Raw genomic sequence first — 16,774 nt, 5'->3', positions numbered from 1 at the left:
TCTTTTCTCTGAGCCTCTAGAAAGAGGTAGTCCTCTTGAAACCTTAGCTTTACCTAATTGAAACAGATTTTGGACTTCTGATCTCCAGAACTGTAAGAGAATACATTTGTGTTGTGTTAAGCAACTGTTTGTGGTAATTTGTTACAGCAGCAAGAGGAAACTAATACAAGCCCTCTCTTCTCAATTTAATTGATGTTCAAAGTGTTCTTGAAAAGTCAGAAATGATAAACATATGCAGTAATGACTCTGGGTTGAGATTTATCAGACTGATTTTTGAAATTAAGGAAAAGATTTTTAAGGCAAAGTGATACCTTCTGTTTTATTTATGATTTTAAAGGAATAATTTGAGGAGTATGGTATTTTTACTCTGCCAGCTCAATAAATGTTATAGTTTTAAAGTAAATTATAGATTGGCTTTTAACTATCATTTTGCGTTAGAATTTTAAAAATCATTGATTTAACTGTATAAATTCACCACCTCAGAGCTTTTTGAGTGTTGACAGTAATGCTGAGCTACCCATAATGTCATTGTAATTTTCTTTTCTTTTTTCAGTATTGTACTATTGTAATCATATCACTACCTCTCAAAATAGAAAAAGTACACTGAATATTCCAGGTCATAATTTAGTCTTTGATATCCTTTAAAACAATTATTTAAAATCCTTTCAAACTTTCTGAGATACCTAGCTTATTATGAAGAATTCCAAGATGTTAAAACTACTAAAATTTTTCCCCATTTTTTAAAACATTAAGAGTTTGTTGAAGATTTTTTACACTTGAACATATTGTTTAAAATATAATCTTTCTTTCCATGTGACAGCCTCACACAAACAAAGTATTTACAGAAGATGCAGGTCTGTCATTGCTGTTTAATTAACAGAGACTTTCAGAACTAGAGGATATTTAAAAAAGAACTAAAAAGAACACTTTATTGTGATGATGATAATAATAATGGCTTCATTTCACACCAGAATTTCAACAAGTAAAAATTCTATTTACAGGTGTCATCTGCTAGAACTAGTCAATCTTGTTTTATATTGTGAGTTTTTCTTTCCCCAATTACTTATACAAATCAGATGGTGGAGTACATAAGCATGCTAAGAAGTTTAGATTTGCTTCTAATTTGGCACATGATGTAACAATTTCCTTTCTCTATCATTTATGACTTTGGAAGCTTTCGGTTTCTTTGTTTGGCATCTAAATTGTTTAAAATCACCTTGCCTTTTAGTTCATGGAGACAATGCATATCTTTTTCATAGTCTACACCCTAGAACAACCGTACCCAATATTTTTGGCACCAGAGACCAGTTTTGTGCAAGACAATTTTTCCACAGACTGGGGGGTGGGGGGTGGGGATGGTTTCAGGATAATTCAAGTGGATTACATTTATTGTGCACTTTATTTCTATTATTATTACATTGTTATATATAAAATGAAATAATTATACAACTCACTATAATGTAGAATCAGTGGGAGACTGAGCTTGTTTTCCTGCAACTAGATGGTCCCATCTGGGGGTGGTGGGAGACAACAACAGATCATCAGTCATTAGATTCTCATAAGAAATGCGCAACCTAGATCCCTCGCACACAGTTCCAATAGGGTTTGCGCTCCTTGAGAATATAATGCTGCTGCTGATCTCACAGGGGACACAGCTCAGGTGGTAATGTGAGCGATGGGGAATGGCTGTAAATACACATGAAGTTTCACTTGCTTCCCACTCATCTCCTGCTGTGTGGCATGGTTTCTAACAGGCCACGGACCAGTACCAGTCCATGACCTGGCGGATGGGACCCCTGCTCTAGAAGATTAGTTCTTGCCTTCTTGCCAATTATTTCTAGTCAAACTGAAACCTACTTAAATGTACATTTTAATAACTTGAACAATTTATTTTGGATCACCCACTGACATTTACAATGTTGTAAATATAATTCATCTAAGATACAAATAACTTCATGGCAATTAGGAAACCCTATTTAGGTTCCACTTTTTAAAATTACGAATTCTTAGATCACAGTATCCTTCTATATTAAGACAATGCAAACTTTGTGAAAGGCTAGCAATTGTAACATACTATGGATTTTAAGCTGTGTTCAAATTACTCAGTAAAGTATTTTACACTGAATACTTGCTATGGGCAGCACAGGCATAGTAACTGTCAATTAAGACTTTTTTCCAATTTTGGCTAAAAAAAGAGGAGTGTAGTAATTTTTCTTTCTGCGGTATACAAAGTATCCCAATTATTAAAACTGGTAGCATAAATATCTCCTAACAATTTCTGTGCTTCTTTATATGTCTTTGAGACACTTGCTAAACCTATGAAACCAGAGTGAAGTACATGGATACATTTCCCAATGTTTTACCCATCTTTTTAGAGATTTCATCAGATATAAACTATAAGTTGCCTCTTTGACAAATTTAATTATAAGAAATTAACTAAGAAATTATTATGGCTAATTATCAACATATACTATAGTTCAAGGTATTTTTTTTTTGCAACTGACAGTTTACAGAACTCATATTACCACACACTACAAAGAAGCCAGTCATATTGATATAAATATGAGATACAAAAATACTAAAACCTCCAACCTAACCATATTAATAGAAATGTAGTCAGAGGCCTGGTGCAGTAGCTTTTGCCTGTAATCACAGCATTTGGGAGGCTGAGGCAGGAGGATCACTTGAGGCCAGGTGTTTGAGACCAGCCTGAGCAACATCGCGAAACCCCATTTCTACCCAAAATACAAGAGTTAGCTGGGTGTGGTGTTGTGTGCCTGTAATCCCAGCTACTCAGGAGGCTGAGGCATGAGAATCACTTGAACCCAGGAAGAGGAGGTTATAGTCAGCCCAGACCATGCCATTGAACTCCAGCCTGAGTGACAGAGTGAGACTCTGTTTCAAAAAAAAAAAAAAAAATCTAGTCAGTGCTAAAAGGAACTTTTGATATCTTCATTCCATCTTCAGTCTATGGTTGAAAGTTGATCTGTTCAACATCAGCAAGCTACGTGATGGCTGGGTCTATGATCTAGGACCTCTCTGTTACCTGATTCCTAAGCTAAGACTGTTTGTAGGAAACACATTGAGTCGCTTCTCCCTCTGTTCCTCTCTCTCTCTCTCTCTCTCTCACACACACACACACACACACACACACACACACACACACACAATTTACCTTAATATAGTTATTGTAGAGCAATCTAAACAAGCATATTTTTATATAAATTTACATGTTGTACTGTGTACTTACTTATCAGCCTTTTCTTTTGGCAGGAGAGCACAAAAATAAAATACATTAAAAAACTAGCGCAGGACCTGCTACATTATGGATTTTCAAAAACAACAACAAAAAAGTCTTTCTTTTGTCCAATCGACTGAATTAGATTCCAGTAGGTATGGAAATATACTAAAGTGTTCTCAGAAATATGTCATAGAAATTCACTAAGCACAATATTAATCTAACTCTAAACTAGAATATGCGTCTGCACTGACTTGATTTCCTACAAATAGACAATGTTCTCCAGCCTCACCTGCCTGTTTCTTTCCTGAACTATGTAACAGATGTACCAAGTTATTCTATGTTTCTAGATTATGTATTTCCTTTCATATTGAAATGATGCATATATTTCTTTCCTGTGTACATATACCCACCAAACTTTTCCAGTAGTAATGAAACTCTCAAAAACATTCTAAAGTAATGTGATGCTGTAGAAAATGCTAGTAAAAGCTAACCAATATACAGTATATGCATGGAGTAGGAAGTTATAATTTCTTACACTTGTAAATGTGACCTAATTACATTTTGCCTTCTTAAGTTTCAAAAATAACATACATAAGCTGGTCTATCAAAATGTTTTAAACACCTAATTATCCACAATATAGAATTTGTTTCCATTTTAAAATAAATGTATCTGCCTCTGAGCAGTAAACAGTGGTTAGTGATATTTAGATAATAAAGTTAAGTTCATAGAAATACCCGAATCTTGTATCTAGTAAGGATTTATTATAACAAATATTGAATAATTTATTATTTAAATGGTTAGAATAAAGTTCAAGGGAAATATAAGCAAACTACTTCTTTCTCTAACAATTTGAAATACATGGGGGTTTAAACCTTCTATATTTTTGTCAAAATAGTAATTAACCATAGATGACAGATGCTGCTCCCTAGTCAATGGAGAGTCTCAAATTTTACTCTGCATCTCATTGGGAAGGAAATATAAATTTTTAAAATAGAATTAACTTGGGGAAAGGCATCAGTGCTGCAACTCTTAGCACCAAATGTTTTTTCTTGGAGCACCAAATGCTCTAAGGAAAACATTCCAAGTATCAAAGTTTTCAGATAGATAAATATTTATGGATCAAATCCATAAAGAACAGACATTGTTATGAAATATATATAGATGCCTTCAAAACTTTCTTTCTAGGCAGAGTAGACACATAAGTTAGGAGTCATTTCCCACTTAATTGTTTTTGCAACCTTATGCAACACGAATGGATTATGTGCAAGACTTATTCATTTTTACACAGAAAGTAGATCTTGACTGACATGGTGTCCAGAAAATCCAACAGAAGCTATTTCTCTATATAAAATATAAAGTGCCATTAAATTTATAGAAATGGCTTTATTTTAATCTTTTTTTGGTGGAAAAGTATAGGGATTTTTGATCTGGTCTTTTGGTAAGAAAATAACACTCTCTAAACAAATTCTTTTCAACTGCTAGTTAGTATAATTGGAGAAAAGCATAAAACAGAGCTGGTTCATATCTTTAAGGGCAATGAAATTCCATCAGTCTTTGAACTTTATTAATGGTATTTTTTCAGTCTACATATAGACCATTGCCACTTCCTCTTCATTAAGAGCTCTTGATAGTAGCTGTATAACAATCTACAGAAAGTTATTTTTCCATTTAAAGGCAGAGGTTAATTTACATTGTTCATGCAGCAAAATATAAGTATGCTACATAATTCTAGATAAATTTAAAGTAGTTACCAAAGAAACATAGCTTTAGCTTCTGTAGTATTCTCAATGATATTAAAATAGCAATAATTGGTGTGCACTCATCAGAAATGAAGTGCCCATTTAAGGAAGCCGCATTAGATCTTGTTCCAGATGCAAATGCAGAACAAAGGGATATAATAACTCATTGCAGAAGGGGTTGGGTATACTACATCAGGCTTCCAAGTTACACTTGCATATGCAGCTACTGCCAATAGTATCATCTGCGAACATGAGGGCCATTTTGGAACTGAATAGAATTCCATCCCTGAAACTAAGCATAACAACTGCATATTCAACCCAAGAAGGCATTAGCTTTATGTGGGCTTAAAGAAATGGTAGCACAGGCATAGGTAAAATTTTTATTTATGAATGTGTGGACACATGACTTTGGATCCAGCCAGCCAGTGACATAAATAAACTTGAGCAAAAGTTTCAAGCTAGAGGATATATATGTATAGAAAATTATATATTTGTGTGTGTGTGTACGGCCTCTTGGAACAGTGCCACAAACCTGGACACCAACCAATAGAATATGCCCGTCCTTTGAAATTTCCATTAAGAGCACAATGGGGGTAATTATACCAGGATGCTCCAATCGCTCTTTCCATCTTGTGCACTCACATGCCCGCCAAACATGAAATGTTCGCCTTCTCCCTTCCAATGTGATGGTTGTTGAACTTATTTTTAGTGTCATTTGATAAGCCTTTGTGCTCGCAGAGAGACATCCCACTGACCCAGCCACTGGTCATTGTCTATACCAGTTCACATCAAAGCAGGCGCACTTTGTCAGGTTTCCAGTCGAATATCCATTTTGCGTCTGAAGTACAGTATCAAAAGTGACTAGATCATTTGAGCTTTTTCTTCAGCTGCTGCCTTCCTCCCCCACAGTGTTTCTGCTCACGCTAACATAATTTGGCATTGTCGACGTGACACGATGGTGGTTTTTCTAAAAAATTATAATACATACATCGTCAATGTTTTGTGATGGCGACCCTCCTGAAGATTTAATTTGTAAATTGAAGAAAGGAGGTCTTTTTCCTCTACTGAATCATAACCAAGGTAGAGTGCCCCTCAAAATCCAAGTAATGCGCATACAGTAATAGGTCATTCAATGTCAAAAGGCATAAAAAAGATGAGCAAAATCTTCACAGGCTGCTGCTTGCTGTTGCTTTTAATTATATTAATTAAACTTTGAAATTTTCATGCAAAGAGAGTTGCTGGCTTGTGACGCTGAAGAGCCCTTGGAGACTTGAAGAAAGAAAAAACCCTGAGCGGAAGCTTTGTGGTTACTGCTTCCTTTAAATTAAAAGCAAAACAAACTTCTAGGTATGTTTATGGATATTAATGCTTTATGCACTACTAAATCCTAAACATAGGAAAAGGGGGAATCTACCAGTCACAGGGACAAGTTTACAAAGCATGAGTCCCTTGCACTCCACTCAAGATCTCTGGCTAGAGGCTGTCTTTCTGTGGAATAACGCTCTATTAATTTTCTGGTCCCGAGTGCATAATGAAAGAAAGGTGTCTTCGAAAACTAAAGGGCAAAATCTTGCTTGCTACCAATACCTTGAGGCATCTTGTCTACATTTTGTCATGCGTGTGCACTTTTCAGTGTTAGAATGACAAAATTTTCCAGTCAGAAACTTCCCATAAGGCACACTGTGATAGGGGACTTGGAAGGATTCTGTGATCTGACATAGCTGTAAGGCAATGGACTTCTTTATTTGCTTAGCCTGGTGGGAAATTTCATACTCTGCCTATGGATAAAGATCTTGCCACATAAAAACACAAGTGCCATGTTTCCATGTAAAAAACTCCTGTCTCCCATCATGGCTAGTTGTTTTGCGGTCCTTGTTTTGGTATCACCTTCGTGTTGTTGCTTTTTCCTCTTCTACACATTCAGACAAACTTTCTTGTACAAACCATAGTCTGCAGGTCAATGTTCCTCTTTATTTTCAATGTCATAAATCATGAGTTACCACTGAGTTTCATCACCTCCCATGTAGATGGCAGAACAAGTGTTTGGAAATGTTTGGTGCAAGCAAAGCAGAAGGCAGAGAAAACACATCCTGACTGAGAGGAATTAAGCTGCTCTTCCAAAAGCTTTTGAAATGCACTTGATTTTTTTCATTTGGTTGAAAATCAGCTATGTGAAAATGTGCCATCTTCGTACCTTCTTGGTCTTCCTGCTTCCATTTTACTGAGATGGAACTCGGGAGAAGTTTATGCACCGGCCCTGAAGAAAGAAAGAAATCCATATTGAAATATTGAAGCTGTTATTTAAAAAAGCATGAGAACATCTAGTTTTCCTACCATGATATAATAAACGATTACCCAAGGAAAGTACCATGTTAACATGAGACATGAAGTCATAATTTTTTTTTTCTTGGGTTAAAGCATGATGGTTCATTCAGATCTTTTCCACAGTAAGTTCACCTATGAGATGGTATGGTATAATTAATACGGAAAAACAATTATGGAAATACGATTTTGTTTCTATTATCTAAAATACAGCATTACTATCATGACCATAAAAATATCAAAGCCACAACCCAATATACTTCTTTATGTAATGAATTAAAATGAAAATACTCTCTTATGCAAGCTGGTGCTCCTAAAATGCATACATGAAGATCCCATTTTGTAAGCAGTAAGAGACTGAGGATGAGGAATCCCAAAAAAGGGATTGTCATCTCTTTGTAATTTCAATTTATGAAGGATTTTTGCAAAATCATGTCCATTGTTACTGACCATTTCTCACCACTGCACACCACCATGATGTGCTCATTTCAAATGGTGACTATTTGCACTTACACATTTCTAAAGAAGATTTGCCATTCTAATTTCTTAACACTTCTGTGAAGGTTGTGTGGACACACTGTTCCATGCGTATTGTAAATAATCCAAGAAATATTTGAAAACAAATTTTCCAATTAGTGATAAAAGATACTTTCCTTTTCTCTCTTTGGTATGATACTACTGGTCCACTGTACCACCTAAATCATTTCCAGATTCCTCGACCAGCCAAAAGCTAGCATAGTGCTTTCTAAGTTAGGGTCAGGATTATCACCCTATTGAGATTTCTGTATTTCTTACAATAGCTGCTCTCAAAGCGTTTTAGATTTCAGAACGTCTCTTTATTTCCCTCTAAATGTAAGTTTGTTTTTAATATCCCAAGCATGATAAAATTCAAAAGCAACAAAACATTGTTGAAGAAGAATGGTTGGAACATAAAAGCAGAATTTTTGTCCATTTTACTCTCAAAATGACTGCTCAATAAATTTGAAAATTTCAGAAATTAATGAAGAAACAGAAAAGCATAAAAACAAAACAGAGCTAGGAGTTTCCATTAGTTTTTGCTAAAAGGCAAACATTCATCAAATTATCTGTCTTTTCAATACTTTTGGAAGCAACATTATTACTACAATTGCCAATTTTTATTACTTACTTTGTGTTAATGTCTACAAATCATATCAGTGCAAAAGGAAGCACGAAAAAAGCACATAGAAGAAGATCAGATTAAAATGAGGTCAAAATTCCTTACTGATACAGGTCATAGGTCATGTACTCAGACTGTATTTTTGTGTTACCTAGAACTTTCAAACAAGATTTTCAGAGTGCATATTAAGTGAAGAGGTGCTCTTCTCTAGATTAGCTAAGGGAGATATGTATGTTGCCAAAACACAATAAAACAATAAAAGTGTTATTTTCACAACACGTTATGTTTCATGGTTAGAAATACTTTTTCAAGAGGGACAGGTAGGAAAATGACATCATACACAAATAATTGAGCCAAAAAAAGTAGTGCTTCTAAAACACAGTAGTATATATATTCAATGAGAAATAGATTTGAACTATGCAAATTCAACAGTGATCAACATTTAAAATATTATCTTCTGGCAATTTTCCAGAATTGAACAAATATATGAGGAATGATATTATGACAGCAAAGATATAAATTAATGACATCTTTTTCTTGTGTATTTGTAGATCAAAAAGTAATAGTTCTATCTTTTCTGTACAATTTTGAAAATAATTGATTATGAACCTCTATTTTCACTTGTGTTTTATCACTTATTAAATGGATATAGATAAAAGGATTCTTCTGTGACCACTTCTGTTCTTTATACCGTATTAACTTTAGTGTGTGATGACTAGTAATGGTTAGTAGAGTGTTAATTTACTTTAAGCAATTGGATAGTTTAACAAGTGAGATTCACAATCTACTCAAATTCTCAAACTCACTTCAATACCTAAATTATTCCAGACCTAAATTATTTATTTCATTTGATGTGGTTTAATTAAAGATATGGAAACTTGAAGGAAGAAAACTTTGTTGATTTTGACTATGAGGTCCTTATTACAACTCTTCCAAAGCTTGGTATTAATTATCAATTATCAGCTGCCAAATGTCTCTAGATTTAAGCACCAAAAAAAAAAGAAAAACCTATTAAATGCAATATACACCTATATGTTTTAACACACACCCGTTAACAAAAACAAGCAAATGCTCTTCTCCCCTTCTAATCATGGACTCAGTGCTTTTTACTTTTCTCAACAGCTGATAATGTCTGGTGTAATTTTATTTTTCAAAAATGTAAAAGGAGGTGACTTCGGGAGATCTGTTCAGGAGTCACTGTTAAGCATTTCCCAGTTTTCCCAGTCGTGGGGCTCCTTCTCCCAAAGATCCCACTGCATCTCCACTATAGCCATACTACATCGTGCCATAATAGTGTGCTCAAATATCTAAAAGGAAAGATAACAGTGGTTAAATCTGAGCACTCTGAAGATGGAGTACGTCTTCCAGCCTCTGCCACTTCTTAACTGTGTGACCATGGGCGACTTACTTAACTACTGTGTACCTCAGTTCCTTTATCAGTAAAGTGAAGATTAAAAAATGGGCCTATTCTTAAGGTTGTTGTAAAGACTAAATTTGTTAAGATATATAAAGCACTGAAAATAGTGCCTGACATATAGCATACTCTCAATAAAAACACATATTGTTGGCTGGGTGTGGTGCCTCATGCCTGTAATCCCAGCACTTTGGGAGGCTGAGGCAGGCAGATCATGAGGTCAAGAGATGGAGACCATCCTGGCCAACATGGTGAAACCCCATCTCTACTAAAAATATAAAAATTAGCTGGGCGTGGTAGCGCATGCCTGTGGTCCCAGCTACTCCAGAGGCTGAGGCAGGAGAATCGCTTGAACTCGGGAGGCGGAGGTTGCAGTGAACCAAGATCGCACCACTGCACTCCAGCCTAGTGACAGAGTGAGACTCCGTCTCAAAAAAAAAAAAAAAAAAGAAAGAAAGAAAAACAAAAAAAACCCAGATATTGTTGTTATCCATATTCCCTCTATAATGTCATTGTATAGGTCTAATATAGAGAAGACTCAATAATTTCTTACTTAGAAACAAGTGAATGGATGGATGAAGAATGAATGAGTACACAATCACACAGACCTCCACTGGTGGTGGAGCCAGATCTCAAAAATGAGAAGACAGAATAAGTATGAATCTGAGGGAGAGAAAGAGGATTACCAAGGAGAAAAACAGTGGAAAAGGAGAGAAGAAAACATGGAGAAAACAGATGAGAGTAGCACAAAACAGGAAAAGGTAAGAAAGAAGAATCAAGAAAAATGGAAACTTTTGGCTAGAGGGAAATATTTTATTCAGTATTCCATCAGGAGTCTTACTTCCAGGCAATTACTTCATATTGGCTGCTGCCATCCACTTACCAGAAAATTCTAAAAACAAGGCAACGCATCCTGGTTGTAAGTGACCATGATTAGATAGCATCGTCCTTCAACTACACCTAATACCAGGTTACAAAACACACATTAGTGATAACGCTAATTATGTTTAAGGTCAGGGATGTTTGGGCTGCCATTTATATTACAGCAAGAAGTCAATGCCAGAACACTGCAGAGCAATTTTTATTTGCAGGAAATGGAATATGACAAGGTTTACAAGTCTGTCATATCCTCATGCTTATAGTGCCTACACAATAAAGGTATGTTATCAAGGTAGCAAGAAAGCAATATGAAATAGCTTGAACATCCACCCCACAAAGAACTGTACAGAATGGAAAGTATTATTAGTTAATAATGTTTCTTTTTCTGAGACTATTTCACTTTTATAACAAATAATACAAGTGCTAAAAACAACACAAGTTAACTAAATGGTTTAATAAGAAACTATTAAATGTAAGCTAAATATATAGAAGAATACATATAGACCTATATTTATTATAATTTTAATACTTTACTCTCTATATAGAGGCTAATACTAGTATCAGGTGACAGGATTACATAGCCTCTAAAATAAACCATTCTAACATTTTAATATGCCAAAATAGAGGAACATAAGATTTCCACGAGCAAGAGTTAAAATGAATGAATGTATAATATTATGCCTGTATTTCACAAAGTAATTCGATAAACTGGAACTCAGGTGGCATAAGTGTTTAGAGAATAATATAACATGTAATATATGTTATTATTATGAAGAAAATATTTCTCTATTTTCTGAAAGTTTAAATATTCTTTCTAAATAATTTTCTTGATTTAAAATCATGCCCTAATCATGCACGTAAATCATGAGTAAAATCTAAATATACTGTTGTTGTAATGCTTTAGGTAGCACCCACATTACTTACTCAATTAGGCAATCAATACAACCAACTTGAATTTGATATCATGCCTTATAAATCACTGAATCATAAACTTTAACAATAACAACATTAAGTCAATATAAAATTGAATTAAATTAGTGTCTGCATTAGTTTAAAATGAACTATAAATATATTACCTTATTTTGGTTTGGGAATATAATACTCTTTGGATTCAATAAAATCATCGTTAAATTTATTAATTTTGCATGACATAAAAATTTAGAAGTAGAATTTATTAAATATTTATAAAAATTAAGGTTCAGCAGAATAAAGATAATTTTATCAGACTTTATGCTATAGCGAAATACATTTAAAGTACATTAATTTAGAAATTATAATTATTCAAATATTAGTTATGTTGTAGTTGACCTTTCTCCATATATTAAAGAATTAAGCAAATTAATCTAAATAAGATTACTCTGAGTATGTTTACCAACTTAAAATTTGTATAGCATATAAGAAGTGCATGTATATATTAATAATTCAATCATTAAATTGTCATCTTTTTATGGCAACATTTTATTTGCCTAATAGAAATTATGACTTTAAAGAAATAAAACTGCCTCCCTTCTAAAGAATAGTTTTATGCAAACTTATATTGAAAACATTACATAATTAGTGAATTTCTGTGGCAAGAAAAGAACTCTTGTGCATTGCTAGTGGAAGTTAAAATTGTCAAAAACTCTATGGTAAGCAAAGTATATAAAAAATGGTCTTTAAAAACTTACATTCTTTGACTCAGTAATTTTACTTTAGGAATCTAACCTAATAAAATAGCTAGACTGAGATTTCAAATATTTACTATAGGATTTTTACAGTAGTCAAAAATATACTCAATTTGTATTTATTTCTGTGCAACAATCAGAGACTAGTTGAATAAATTCAGATTCATCTATTTTACTCTATTATGTAGCCATTAAAATAAGGAAACTTTCTAAAGATGAAAAAAATGGTAACTAAAAATATGATATGATTGTAATTATGCAAAGACTTTAATAGACAATACACCAGCATGTTGCAGGTAATGGGATAGCATATGACTTCTTGCATTCTATGTTTTACCTTTTCTGCATATTCAAATATTTGGTAACTTAAAAAGTAACATTAGTTTTCAAAGAGTGAATTCATTCAGCAAACATGCTATCATTTTTAAACATCTAAATTTATGTTTTTAAACGTCAGCCCAAGAACTTACTAACTACTCACTCTCTGGAATCACCACCAACTTCCAGCTATGCCAAAGCTTTTCAGCACTGAATGTGCCCATAAGTTAACTCTTTTACTCATCTTTGGGTTGTATTTTACAGTTACTACCCTGGTGCACCCACTGTAATGCAGTTTGACTCAAGAGCACATTTATATGGTAGAAAATTTATTAATAAATCTTATAATCCACCATCAGCATTTTCTTCTTATCATACAAAATTATAAGAGTTTCAATAAAATGTCTGTTAAAGCATTTGGCAAGGTCACAACTGGCTATCTAATTGTTAAAAATGTGTTTGTGTGTATGTCTATAAGTGCATGTCACCACACATGTACAACCTACCTCATGCCCTGTGCATGCTGGAGTTCATTACATTGAAATAAATATGAGAGGCTCTTTAATTTTCACACCACATCAAACTTTTAACCACATATGAAATATCTAGGGCATATAATTTCTCTATGCAATTAACAATATAGAATATTTATACCTCAGGTATTTATTTACCTGTAATAATGTTAGAATTCTTTCTCTCCCTATCAGTTGGCAAAACTACTCTCAGTTGACTCTAAGTGGAATGCTAGCCATTTATTTCTCTAGGTCAATGGTTTTTTCATAGTGTAAACCATGAAGTCCTGTGGCTTTTCTGCAAGGTGCCTCAGAGGTCACTGTGGCTGGGGTAGTGCATGAGAGGGAACAAGCAGGCACAACTGCAGGCCTCTCAAACCTAATGCTCCACTCTCGTCTATCTTTTAAAATTGCAATTCAGTGTAAGATTTTGTCTGTGCTAAAAATGTAGTTTGATAACTAATAGTCCAGACATTTTCATGCCTGTGTCAAGTCAGATCACTAGTAAACTATCTGTATCTATAGACTTGATTTCTTTTCTTTAGATCTTCTCGTAGATCTACATAAACAATATAGCATTCTCTCTTTTTTTTTGGTTATATGAAGAGCCCTATGAATTTTGGTCATATGAGGAGAATTATCATTTTGGAAAATTGCTATTAAGGATACTGATATTAAGGGACCAATTCTCCTTGGTGTTCACAGCTAGGAAAAAGTTTGTCAATTCTGGTAAGCTCATATGTTTCCCTTTTATTATATAATGGCAACTATACAACCTAACCTCTTTCTCTTTATGTCTTGGCTTTTAGGAAGCTGAGATTTATAAGATGTCCTAAAAGCAATTGCTAGCCTTAGTGTACATTTTCTGTTTATACCATATCTTGACTTTGGCTTATTATTATTTCCCAATTTTTGTTCTTCTGAGGTTTGACTATTCTTTTTCTCAATACTTCTTTAGAAGTAGACTAGGTATAAGCAAATGTAAACTAATAAAGGTTTCTTCCTTGATTCTTAACTTTCTCAGTCATGGAGAATATCTGAACCCCTCTTAACCTCTACAATCCTCCAATAAAGAATTGCCTAAACCTGTACCTTATGCAAAAAGACCATACGCTTTCTGTGTTGCTTTTTCTTATTCTCTCAGGGCTTAATGAGGTACTCTGTAGATACCTCATGATGTCAAATTATCATTAATTTGAACTTAACCTGAACTAAGTTGAAAAATTAATATGAACTTGAAGTTTATACATGCAAGCATGGTGAAACCATACTATTCTTCACATAATCCCAAAGTTCTTCTGTGATAACAAATCTGTCTGAAGACTGAAAACTTCATTTTCTTTGCCTGCTAGGCAAAAGTAAGCACAATATAATTCTTTACAAATTGGAATGTATTAACAGTTTCAATTCATCACAAAGAGCACAGCTCTGTGTGGAAACTTTATTCTATTACAAACTTTTCTTCTGTATAAGAAGATACAGAATGTACCGAGGATATGACACAAACAAAAGTCTGGTCATAATAAAGGCTAAACTCACAATCCGAATGTTTAACGTGTTCACTCAAATAATTTTCAGGCAATGATTAGTATATCTTAGAGTGAGAAGCTTATTGACATTTTCCCAGAAATTGTTGCTAGCAAAACCTTCTCACGAGCCACATAATAAGTAAGAAGGGAAAGAAGATGCCCTGAAGAAAAATGTCTGATATCACATTACTACTCTGCAGTTAAATAAACCAAGAGGTGAAAATATGACAACAGTAGGAACTGACATATTTGCTGTTGCCTAGGTATAGAGACCGCAACTCCACTGCAATATTTAAAACTGACTTCACTGTCTCATTTTCACCGTGGCCGGTAATAGCAGCATTAACCAGAGCAAGTGCCATGTCTCCCATCTTTGAGCATTAAAATTCCACTGGCATTAACGCTTGTGAGCTCCTTTACTAGCTATCTGCACAGGATGTATTTCACTGCTATAACTGTTAGAGTATCATGCTCACCTCATAAATATCCATTGACAAGCTGAGGCAAACAACTGCACTTTAGTTTAGACTTTTCAAACACAGATAGCTGATTTATTTATAAATCACTTCTAAAAAAAGGTTACTAAACCTTCATGTTGTGTACGACAGTAAAGAGTGTTTCAAATTTAAAATTGTATACAAAGCATCTACACACACAGACACAGAGACAAATCAAGAGGTCCAGGAAATCACTGATGTAAGGAGAGAGTTGAGAACACAATAGGCATTTTGAGTAGAGATTTTCTGTAGCAAATGGAGATACAGGACTGAAGAAAAGGCATGTAGTATCACATCTTTCTCTCTCTGTCTCTCTCTCTCTCTTTCTCTACATATACATATATATATAAAGAATCTGTGCTATCCTTTGCTCTAAATAAAACTGCAAAATTTTGAGCTGAAATATAAATTCCACATACTCTTTTCTAATGGAAGCTCAACCTATAAATGTCCAATTTTACAGTAGAGACCACGCACCATATGGATATTCAGTAGATGTCATGAAGAGAAGTTCTGAGTTTGGCTGAAAATTTTACCTTTAAATGTTTTTTGTTCAGTCTCTTTAATCTGTCATGGCACCTGCAAAATTTTAGTGACTCTATACATATGGTTAATATTTATTTTGCAAATACTCGTTTTTAAATATTTGTTGAAATTGAGGCATAGAGTTGGCAGTTAATGATACGCCTAAACCACACCTCATAAGATGAAATGGATGCTTCTAAATTATTAATTCCAAGTAAGATACATATCTAGATGTAGATATAGATATCTATAAAAATCTTTGTTGGAAATACCTTCTTTTGTGCTTCCTAATAAGTCGAAATGGGAGGTAGATGCCCCAAAGGTATTAATAAACAGATATAGATATAATCAGGACAGAATTCTGTATACCTTTTTAGTTGCTTAACATTTATTTTGTGAGGCACATAGTAGATCATGTAGAAATTGTTTTCTGCTTTCTAATCTCAATTAGAATACAGATCATTTCATAGATCTTAGATCAATAGTAAAAAGATTGCTCATCATATAACCTTAAAGCAATAAAAAAACAGAAAGCAATTTATGCATATTGTAGCATTACTGGTGTTAACAAGAAATTGAAAATGATCCAAATGTCCACCAGTAAAAGAAAAGTCGAATAAACTAAGATACAGATAGAAAATGGAATGCTATAAATAATATACATCTGTTAGAAAGAATGAGGAAAATTTCCATATACCATTGTGGAGTGATGAACAGGATTTATGAAGGGGGTTAAAATGAAGGAGCATATAGTATACACACTATAGCATCTTTTATATTACAAAAAAGAAAGATACACTGGCATTAATATATGCTTAATTTTTAAAGAGTAAGAAAAAAATAATTCATTTGAAAATAAAATTGGTTAGCAACAGGTGAGAGGTACAGAGTAGACTGAATAAGAATGTAAATGAGATAAATTTCAATATATCTTGTCATATGCTATTAAATACAAACATGTAAATGTTTGACTTTTGAAGACCAGTTACACAATA

The 16,774-nt window shown here is 33.8% G+C and overlaps 1 protein-coding gene across 1 annotated transcript in view; it reads right to left on the bottom strand.

Annotated features, from left to right (window-relative positions):
• Positions 1-5,347: 5,347 nt before the first annotated feature.
• Positions 5,348-16,774, bottom strand: part of ANTXR2 (ANTXR cell adhesion molecule 2) — a 153,570-nt gene continuing 142,143 nt past the window's right edge. Inside the window, exon 17 of the mRNA XM_032149194.2 lies at positions 5,348-7,238. Coding sequence (XP_032005085.1) covers positions 7,200-7,238 — 39 coding nt within the window. The 3' untranslated portion in view covers positions 5,348-7,199. The remainder of the gene's footprint in view (positions 7,239-16,774) is intronic.

The sequence above is a fragment of the Hylobates moloch genome, unplaced genomic scaffold (assembly GCF_009828535.3).
Source record: "Hylobates moloch isolate HMO894 unplaced genomic scaffold, HMol_V3 SCAFFOLD_2, whole genome shotgun sequence".
Taxonomy (NCBI): Eukaryota; Metazoa; Chordata; class Mammalia; order Primates; family Hylobatidae; genus Hylobates; species Hylobates moloch.
Note: the sequence above shows the minus strand (reverse complement) of the source record. Positions and strands in the feature narration are given on the sequence as shown.